Below are 11453 nucleotides of genomic sequence, written 5' to 3'. Positions count from 1 at the left end.
ACTCCTTAAAAATCAAATTACTTATTATTATTATTATTTATCCACGAAGGCTTCCCAAAGACGACTCTGTTCTGTTAAGAAGCTTAAAATGACCCTAGGTCACATTTTCAGGGCTATAATGGGCCGGGAAGATTTCTAGGTTGTATGGTCGTGAAGATGTCCTCAGCAAATCTCTAGATTATATGGTCGTGAAGATGTCCTCAGTAGATCTCAAGGTTAAATAAATCTCTAGTTAGTATGGTTGTGAAGATGTCCTCTGTAACATCTCTAGTTTATGGACCTCTAATTAGTATGGTTGTCAAGATGTACCCAGAAGATCTCCAGTCGTGAAGATCTCAAGGATTAAAAATCTCTAGTTTGTATGTCAGTGAAGATGTCCCCAGTAAAGCACAAGGTTAAAAAATCTCTAGTTTATATGGTTGTGAAGATGTCCTCTGTTAAATCTCTAGATTATAAATCTCTTATTAGCATGGTTGTGAAGATGTCTTCAGTAGATTTCTAGTTTGTATGGCCGTGAAGTTGTCCTCAAAAAAAGCTCTAAAGCTCCATAAATCATCTGTGCTTAAGGACTCCTGGATTTTACTGATGATGTCAGGGCTAGTTTGATCAAAACAACTCTAAAAATCAAAAATTTTAAGGTGCAAACCTGAGCTTGGATGTTACTGCCCGTATGAGGTTTTTATAAAAGTTGCCTCAGGGTTTCCCCTGGTTCTCTGATTTCCTCTGACCTATGACGAATCTATTGGGAAGTGGATAAATTGCTCACAGTCAGACTAGTAAGAAAAACTAGTATCGCTTTTTTTAGCATATTTCCCAAAAAGTTGAATCATAATGACTATTTTAATTGGCAAGGTAGCAAGAAGCATAACTGTCTAACACTAGTCAACTCATGTTCTGTAAATGTATTTGTATTAGCATGCAGGTAATAATGGGATAGAGATTAGCTATGAAAAAGATTATTTCCAGATTCAAACACACAATGGATGAAAACAACATGGAATGATATTACACCTCATTGGTGCAATGAAACAAAATGTTCTACAGTAAAAAGCATTAGAAAGTTTTTGTTCATTTTTATAAGGGTGGATTCACTCTGTAAATGAGGCTGCAATGAAGTAGACCTTTAAGGAGTTTGGAGAACCAAACTTAATAAATCTAGAATAAATCTGCAACGCTAATCCAACTTTTTTACGAAGCCCTAGAATCCGCTTGAGTTAGCACATCAGAGTAGTTGAGTGTTGGTTCCTCTTATGGAGCAGCCAGTAGAATGTTTGTTATAATAGAATAGAAGTAGAATATCTAATTAAAATATAAACGACTGGATAATTAAACATTGGCTGTTAAGGAAAAAAGATTGATTAGTGTCATTAAACATTGTCGAAACAAGAATCAGTTCATCATACAGTGGCCTATAAACAGTAGTTCCCTGAACAGGGGAAAGCAAGCAAAAACTATACAGAGGACAAAAAAATAAATAGAAAGATTATAATATCTCGACCCCTAAATACAAGATAAAGCGGCATAGACGATGAGTGAGTGAGTGAGTGAGTGAGTTTACCTTTTCTACTGTTTGTTAACACAAATATCTAATCAGCCAATCACATGGCTGCAAATCAGTGCATTTGGGCATGTAGACATGGTCAAGACAATCTGCTTAAGATGAAACCAAGCAACAAATATCTTTAAGGTTTAAAAAGAATGGTCAGAAAGAAAACACCCCAGAAAGAAAATACCCCACTTCTCAGGGTGGAAATGCCTTATTGAGGTCAGAGGTCAGAGGAGAATGCCCAGACTGGTACGAGCTGATAGAAAGACCTTGGTAACTCAAATAACATCTTGTTCCAACTGAGGTATGCTGAAGGACATCTCGGGATGCTGAAGGACATCTCTGAACGCACAACATGTGGAACCTGGAGGCAGATGGACTACAGCAGCAGAAGACTACACCAGGTAATTCTCCTGTTAGCTATGATCAGGAAACTGAGGTTACATGGAAAGACGTTGCCTGATCTGATGAGTCTCAGTTTCTGCTGTGACATTTGGGGAAAACAAAATGAAAGCATGGATCCATCTTGCATTGTACCAGCCTAGTGGTGGTGTAATGGTGTGGAGGAGAGTATTGTTTCTGACCACGTCCGCCTGTTTTGTTTCTCGGCCACACAATAACATGTCAATTTCACAAAGCTTAAACTGGTTGCTTGAACATGACAAGGAGTTCATTGTACTTTAATGTCCTCCACAATCACCAGATCTCATTCCATTAGCACCTTTTGGATGTTGTAGAACAAGAGATTCACATCATGGAGATAAAACCCGAAAAATCTGAACCAGCTACAGATATCTGCACGATATCATGTCAATGTGGGCCATTATTAATAGGTAATATTAGTTTTAATTAATAGTCAAGTTCACCTGAATGGTTATAGTTACAGTGTGCGCACTGTATGAGCTGCTTATTTTCTCATAAGCACTATTAGCCCCCACATACATCTCTATTATCAATATATTCCTGACAGCTTTATTATTAGATCAGTGGTGCTCATCCAATTGTGACTGCAAGTCTGAAAGACATAATAATAGTGACAATCCCTAGCTGCCACCTCCAGATAGGCGGGAGATTATTATACATTGGTGTTCCGACTCATTCCATTTTTGCACTCATTATAGTGTTATACTGAGAATTTAATTGAAATTTGATTACATTTACTGTTCAGCTGATGAATACACACGTTAACTCTTAATGGCAAAAAAAAAAAAACAACATTTAAAAAAAATGAATTTAGCGAAGTATTCAGTATTTTTACGCATTACAAACTGAGCTCAGGTTTGCTTAGATTATCCTTAGACATCTCGAGAACCTGCCTGTAGTGTACCTGATGTAATTTCAATTGATTGGACGTGATTAACACAGACACACACTTTTTGCATCAAGGTCCCTTAATTCATAGCGCATTTCAGACCCGAACCCGAGCCATTAATTAAAAGGGATTCTCTGTAGACTTTCATGATTAAATTATGTTGAGAAGAGATCTTGGCAAGGCGAGGCAAGTAAGCAGACGGAAACGGTGGGCGGGGGTGGTGGGGGGAGGGGTGGATTGTCCAAGAACCCGACTACAGGAATGATTACTTCATAACTGCAGATGACCTTCACATGGCTGGTAGAACCTGTCTGAAGGACAAATACTGTATCTCAGAAATACTCCAACAAAAGGTTTCTCGGGTTTGATAAGACAAAAATTTAACACTTTCGACTGTTATCCTAGACGCTGCTTATCAACTGGCTAAGACAGTACCTCGAGTGAAGCATGTTGGTGGCAGCATACTGTACTTCCTTGTGCTTATCAGTCACGATCATATGACAAATGGTAAAAATGGACAGAAGAAGACGGTGAAATACAGAGAATCTGTATAATTTATGTTCTAGTGTGGAAGCGAAGGTTCACCTTTCAGTATGACAGTGGATTAAACTCAATCTGAATTCAGGAAAATTCCAGGGCGCAGATGCTCCAGCCAATCCGATAGAGCTTAAGAGGATACGGCAGAAAGAATGGGGGAAACTGGACAAATCCAGGTGTCTCATGCGTGTAGAGACTTTGGCACCAGTGGTGGTTTCACAAAATAATGATGCTCAATACATATCTAAATGATACATCTCAGATTATTTGATCAACTTAAAACAGTTTCATTAAACCAGTAAGACAATCTGAAAAAAAAAAAAGTTCTTTTTAAAGTCACTGTAAGCCTGAAGGGATAACTTACTTCCCAACTGGGACAGCTAAAGCCTCTGTCCCTGTAGTCTCATCTGTTAACCGCTGTCCCAAAGGTACAGTTGCACCACCTCCCTGAGTGATGCTAAAGGAATACCACAGATGTGGCACCCCCTTCTGGTTCAGGGTAGCATTGCAGGATAGGTAGGTTGAGAAGTAAGATGAGTGGCGTAACCAATGCATTGTTATTAATGTAATAATATCAAAGAGATAATACAGACGTACATATCGAGATACATTCACATGAGGTTCATGAAACTTATGCAGAACTTTGGTTCGCAATCAAGACATGTCAAGACACACAAATGTTCGTTTCATCATATAAAATTTATTTCATGACGATATCAATGCAAATATAGCACTACAGTGATTTCCAAGGTACATCGTATCTTACCATATCAATATATTATGGCACTCGTAATATGGCCACCATTTAAGTAGACACGCAAAGCCGACAGCTTCTGTAAACTAGGTTTATCGTTAATTCTACCCCTTCGTTGTAATAAATTGTAACTAGATGATTACTTAGTATATTTGAAGTACAAATTGGGCACAGTTTATTCAGACCGAGACACAGCCCAACCCTTCTCGAAGTCGGAATCCTTTCAGAATTCCCAGCATGCATTGCACCAGCCCTCTTCTTCCTCTGTTGTGATTCTTCTTCCTGTTTGACAGAAATTGTACTGATGTTGCCCATCCGGGTCATGTGGTGATTGTCAGCGACATCGTGGAACAGTCATGAGAGCACCACTGCGACACGTCCTCGTTCGGCATCGTCAGTTGTTTGAAAATGCCAGTGGTTTTATAAGGAGAACATCATGGTGTGACCATGGTGTAACACTATGAAGACACCGCAGTGACCTTATGACGATCTCATGATGGCACAAGTGCACTGATTGGGTAGCCTATGAGGTTATATGGTGTTACTACGATAGTAGTCAGAGACACTATAGTGACATCATGAGAACATTATGACGAGGTCAACCTTAGAGTGACCACAATAACAATAGGATAACAGTAATTGTTTTTTGGTAAACACCAACGCAAGAACTTTTCATTGACTGCACAATGTCATTTCGGTTACCTCAAGGCAATGCCATGAGATGCTGTTAACCTTTTGGTAAAACCAGAATAACATCAACGTACTCAAGATGGTCATTACCGTGACACCATGGGAACATCGTTTGAACACCATGATGAGAACTTCCATTTAACACCATGACAACATGAGGGTAAAACGTGGACAATTGGGGTTTTCAACACCATAGTACATGATATACATCATGACGCCGCGATAACTGTAGTGTGACTCAATAACCGCATCATACCAAGGGTGACACCATGATGACACCATGAAGGCCGTAACGGCGTTGCCTTTCCGTTTCCCAGTAGTGTTGATAAAGTGAAAACTGTACAAGTTGGTGAGAAGTGTTTATAAAGAAATGACAGAATTTTAACACAACTACAGGAAGAGAACGGAGTAAAGAAAAACAGAAAAGGAAAAAAGAAAACACTTGCGTGCCATAGTACAATCACGGAAAGAGCTATTCTTCAACTCTGTCAAGTTCTACTCTGACCTCAAGAAAGAAAGAAAGAAAAAAACAGAGGAAAGTCAAATGCAGCAAAAAAAAAAGAAGAGGTATAAATAGAAGAGTGATACCAGTAGTGAGGAAATATGACAAAAAACTATTTATAACAGCAGTAGTAATTCAATAGCAGCAAAAAGTATTCCAAAATATCCAAACAGTGACCAAACTGGGCTGGTGGTTCCTGTACATAAATAAACAAATCGATAAAAAAAAAACAAAAAAAAACAAAGCAGTAAAAGTAGACCTGTTTAAAGGGACTTGCATAATTCTAGCAGGAGATACTGTATTGTTTGTTGTGTCCGTGACCGTGCCTTTTAGTAAGAGGGCTTGCATTTAACCGTTCGGTACAGTGTAGACAGGTTGCCACGAATAGAACTACTAAATTCCTTTATAAAACAATTAAACACCTTGTACTTTTTTTTCTTTTTCTTTTTTTATACATCGTATGCTACAGTATACTTGTCGATTACAAGTATGAAAGTGGAAAGGATTGCTACATAATCAATACAGTTTTACATATCTATTTTACAATTTGAAACCCTTGTCTGTTTGTTTTAGCACATCCTGTGTGGATTCCTGTTGTTATTATTATTATTATTTATTTTTTATGTATGTGTTGTTGTTGTTGTTGTTTTTCGTATTGTGCGATTAGTTCCAGCATTTCGTTTTATTCGTTTGAGGAGCGACATCGTCCAGGACACACAGGAACGAAACAAATGTTGATCTTGTTTCACTGTCTGATATTGAATGGCAGAGCCTGTGTATGTTTGTGTGTGTGTGATTGTATTTGTGTGTGTGTGTGTGTGTGTGAGAGAGTAAGAATAATGGAACCTTATCCAACCTCAAACGAATCTCTGCCACAATTCCATACGACTGACACCTACAGTACGGTATGATGACGCTGTCACTGATATGAAGAGGCGATAATACTTCAACTTATATATACATGGATTAGCATTATGGTACAGAGCCGTGGATCCGTCTGCAGATCCGTCTAGACCGATACGGTTTCACCCGCCAGCTGCCCGGCGTTCCGAGCCGCCTCGCTCTCAGGGCCGAGTGAACGACTGACACGAGCACTGATGGCAGACACGCAAAGAACGACAACAACGACCGCTTCGTTTTATTTTACAAAGACTTCCTCTGGTCCGGGATCCAAAACCGGCGAAGAAACGAGACCGTGAGTTCCAGCACCTGATGCGGGGGAGAAAAAAAACGTTTAAGGAATAGTTGTTGGTTATTTTTTCCGTTTATTAAATCATAACCGCGATCCAACCCATCTGCAGCGTTGTCACACACGGTGTCCCCGTTCTGACGAACGAAGCTTTTAATTCAGGATTTTGGGTTGAGGTTAAAACTAAAACTTGGAACTAAAATAACAAAAAAACAAAAAATTATAATAATAAAATACAAAGATAAAAAATAGAATCGTTATATATTTTCACAATACTGGCTGTCTAATTACATATACCGCACAGATGTGCTAGTAGTAGAGTATTCCTTTAACGCTCAACTAATCAGCTAGCTCCTATCATCCGTCTATTATATTGTTTACGCGGTCAGACTCTCGTCTGGAATCTCACGCTTCGACGCCTCACATCACATCACATCCACATGGGCGTTCGCGTTCTTACTGCTTATCATGCGCGATGTGATGATCGCCAAACAGACTCCGTTTCTGTCTCCGGAGGCGTATTGCTAAAAAAATAAATAAATAACATCGGAAAAAAAGAAATTAAGCGTGCGAGAAATCGTCGATTTCCGTGGTTGAGTCTTAGGTAGTATAAACGATCAAGCCGGAAGAACCAGGGACCGGTCAGCTTCAGGCTCGATCGATAATATCAACGTAACGAGAAACCCAGCAAATATAAGCGCTCATATACAAACTACGCCAGCACTACACACCCCCATACTTTACACTGTGTGTGTGTGTGTGTGTGTGTGTGTTTTGAATTAACAGCATAAGTATGTCTATGTGTGTGTGTGTGTATTTGCTTGAACAGTACAGTATAAGCAGGCCTATGTATTGACTGTGAACGTGTGTGTGACTCGGTAATGATGACGTCTGGTCTGTATAGGTGTGTGTGTGTGTATTTCTTTTTTTTTCCTCCAGTTGCATTTTTTAACTCTACACACACTATGTGCTCATCTACAGCATTCTCACTCTCCAGGTCTTTCATTGTTAGTGGACTGTCCTGTCCTTCATAGCCACATTCTAGACACACACACTCACATACACCCATACACACATACACACATGCACGCACACTTCCCTCTGGAATGTCGAAGCTGCGTTTCCATGTCATCCAGATGTGTCACCATCATGTCCTGGGGAGATTCTCCATCCGTTCAGGAACACGTATAGATAGTAATATAGAGAGAGAGAGAGACAGAGAGAGAGCTCCAAACGTTTGTGAACAAAGTCCAGTGTGTGTGTGTGTGTGTGTGTACGTGTATGGATGTGTATGCGTTTGTATGTGTGTTTTTTTTTCTTTTAAAAGGCTGTAAACTCAGTGTAGTTCTCTTAGTAGTAGTCGCGATGAGGCGTGGTACAGTACGTAAAAGAGAGTCCCGACTGAAACGCGTCTCTCCCGTGCGTTCACGTGTACAGTCTTTATATGGCACATAAAATGCTGTGGTAGGTTAGAACCCCTTCCCCTCCCCAACCCCCCAAAAAAATTACAAATAAAAAATAAATAAAAAAAAAAAAAAAACCCAGAGATATACAATATGAACTCTACATCTTTATAATACACGCGTCTTTTTTTTTTTTTTTTTTTACCACATTCAAAGATTCCGTGTCTGTCCAGTCATAAGTAATTAATATTCCCGCCGTCCTCTTTTTACCTCCTTTAAACATTCTTTCTCTTGCAGATATTCACATGTACACTCATTTGCCAGTTTATTAGGTACATCTTCGTTGGATTTACACCCACCCTTCAGGCCATCATGTATACGGTATATGCATCGCGAATAGCGGCATTTGTTTAACATTTTTTGCATATTTTTGTAGGTTCACGGTTACTAACTGTAGCGTATCTCTGGCTCTAATCTGTCCGTTAAAAAAAAGAAATGTCCTTAGGATGACCGGTGAGAAGATATTATTTAGGTGGTGGATCTTCTCAGGACGGAGGTGACGTGTGTGACGCGGTGGTACGAGTTTATTAGGCACAGCAGTGGTGTTGGGGTTTGGTGCATAGCAACTGATGGGCTACAGTCAGTAACCGTGTAGCTACAATGATGGGATGCGGATATGAATATTTTGAATAAACGGATAACATGGGATATTCACTCACTCACACACACTACGGCCAATTTGGGAACGCCGATTAGCCTAACCTACATGTCTTTGGACTGTGGGAGGAAACCGGAGTACCCGGAGGAAACCCAACAAGCACGACGTGGGGGAATTCATTTATCTTATTTGTTTAAGAGCTAGCCGGATTCATTTTTCTTAGTAAAAAAAAAAAATAAGGTTAAGGAGAACATGCAAACTCCACACACATGGACCAGAGGCGGGATTCAAACCCCTGGACCCTGGACATATGAGGCGACAGTGCTGACCATTAAGCCACTGTGCCACATTTAATATTTAACTTTGTTTCTAAAAAAACATGGTTTACTTGATAAAAATGTCAGATGAGTGTAGACGCAAGTTTGGTATACTTAATAAAGTGGCAAATCAGCGTATCTCAGTCTCGTTTTGTCAGATAGCCGTGTCCCACACCACGGCCTGCGGTCTCTGGCAGGGCGGCGTGCCGGTCTTACGCGGCTCGGGCGTTTTTCTCCAGCTGGGCAGGATGGGCATGCTGTCCTGCTTGCACAGGCTCTTATCCGGTCGCCGGTGGGCTTTGATTTCCTTGCACAGACACCGCTTCCTCTCGATCACCTCCAGGAGCTTGCCGTCGCGCTGGGTGGCCGCGCCCGTCATGCCGGCGCCGCCTGCCGTGCCTGCGCCGGTGCCCATGCCTCCCACGCCCGGCATGGCCTGAGCCTGCGCTGCCAGCTGTGCCAGGTGCTGGAACTGCAGCTGCAGGTGGTGCTGCTGGAGCTGCTGCAGGTGGAACTGAGCCTGAGCCTGAGTCAAGGTCTGAGCCTGAGCACGAGCCAGAGACGGACTGCAGGGCGCCTGAGAGAGAGCCTGCAACTGCAGAGGAAAAGAGAGAGAGAGAGGGTGGGGGAGCTGCGTTATATCGGTACAGGTTGTTGGTCTGTCCTCATCTTAACACTTTCCTAAAATGTCCGACACCTTCTAAGCAGCTCCAACAGTTGTATTTTAGCTCTTTGAGCTAATGGAGAACTCTGAGTCAGCTACTTAAGGTTGCGTAAAAAAACTGCCGGACTCATGGATGCATTTATGTCGTAAAAATATCTCGACTGCAATCTGATCGCATCCCAATGCAGCATTTTTGGATTATATTACTCAGATATGGGGGTGTCGAAAAAGTGGAGACAAAAAGCACCTAAGAGAGGAAGAGAGACAGAGACAGATGGAGGAGACAACAGTCACAGGACAGAGACCAAAACCAAGTCCAAGATATGTACAGAACCACAGAGAGCCACCTCTCATTTCGGATTCTTTCAGACCTCGGTGACCTTTCAAACGTTTGACCCCGTGAGTCTCCACTCACTGAGGCACTCATTTAAACACACCTGAGTTCTTGTTTTCTTTTCCCACACATCCACCAGATGGAGATATTGTACAGCCTCCCCCATTTCCACCCATCAACCACCACAATCCAGCCCCTCCTGCTGCAAGACGGAAGGTCAAATCAGCACACAGTCTGGCTAATGCAGCACACACACACACACACACGCAGTTACACACTGCGTCTGTGTCAGCATCTGAGCTTCTGCCAGAAGACGGCGGCACATGAAAAGCAGTAGAGCAAAAAAAAAAAAAAAAAAAGAAAGCATAACTAAGCAGCAAAAACACCAGGTAGAGCTGCTGCAGAACTGTATACACACACACACACACACACACACACACACAAACATGTGCACACATCCATCATGTTCTCTTCAATCGGATGCCGAGTATCAAGGCTAAATAAAAAAAAGGACGGAAGCTTAATAGCCGGGTCCATGTTTGATCATCTGTATTTGTCTGCCTGTTACACCGCAGACACACCCACGCACACACTATACCAACGTCACTACACACCCTGCCTGCTTCTATCTGCTTCTCCCTCTTGCTGCCTGCCTCTTTTTTTCTCTCTCTCTCTCTGTCTCTGTCTCCCTCCCTTCCTATCTCAATGCAGCTCCTGTCTCCCTCTCTGTCTTTCTGTATGCTTCCCTCGTTCGCTTTGGACTCGGTGAACCCACAGCTGCACAGCCGCCGCTCGTCTCCTCTGCAGACGGGTTTGGGTGGGGACGAATCGGGAGGATCTCATCCTGTAGCACCTACTGCGTTTACCGCTGCGGACACCGATATCAACCGTTTACCATAAACCCTTGGTGTAATGGTGTGATCTCATACACACATACACGTGTCTGCCGCTCAGCACAGTCTCATCATGCATTCAGTGTTTATCTCAGGTCTTCTCTGGGATCTATAATACTTATTCAGTTATCCATCCATCCATCCATCCATCCATCCATCTAGGAACGTCTGTAGTCCGACTCGGGACCGTGGAGGCCAAAGGTGATTACCATTGTATTTATTCCCATTTTACGACTGTGGTCAACATTCCAACAACGCGCATTGGAAACGCCAGTTACCCTAACCTGCATGTCTTTGAACTGTAGGAGGAAACCGGAATAACCGGGGGGAACCCACCAAGCATGGGGAGAACATAGAGAGGTGGGATTTGAACCCGGAACCTGAAGGTGCAAAGTGACACCACTAAGACACCATGCAGAAGGTGTTGAGTTTTTTCTGATAGTAATGCAGGCTGTAATGCAAATCACAGGATCATATTTTCCTGGGTCAACATATTTATGTGTGTTTTCCTCTTAGGAGTTTGTTTATCATTTTTGGAAGGAGTTTCAAGTGTTACCTTTCACTAGAATCACTTGCTGTAGTAAAACAGGAACAAAACACTTTGGGTCATGCTGCTACAAGGAATGAATCAGGTTTTTGGTGTCTTTTTTTTTT

The 11453-nt window shown here is 41.8% G+C and overlaps 1 protein-coding gene across 1 annotated transcript in view; it reads right to left on the bottom strand.

Moving 5' to 3' along the window:
* Nucleotides 1-8106: 8106 nt before the first annotated feature.
* Nucleotides 8107-11453, bottom strand: part of LOC128511834 (neuronal tyrosine-phosphorylated phosphoinositide-3-kinase adapter 1) — a 39472-nt gene continuing 36125 nt past the window's right edge. The window contains exon 7 of the mRNA XM_053484830.1: nucleotides 8107-9503. Within this exon, the coding sequence (XP_053340805.1) occupies nucleotides 9063-9503 (441 nt within the window). The 3' untranslated portion in view covers nucleotides 8107-9062. The remainder of the gene's footprint in view (nucleotides 9504-11453) is intronic.

Source organism: Clarias gariepinus, chromosome 24 (assembly GCF_024256425.1).
Source record: "Clarias gariepinus isolate MV-2021 ecotype Netherlands chromosome 24, CGAR_prim_01v2, whole genome shotgun sequence".
NCBI lineage: Eukaryota > Metazoa > Chordata > Actinopteri > Siluriformes > Clariidae > Clarias > Clarias gariepinus.
Note: the sequence above shows the minus strand (reverse complement) of the source record. Positions and strands in the feature narration are given on the sequence as shown.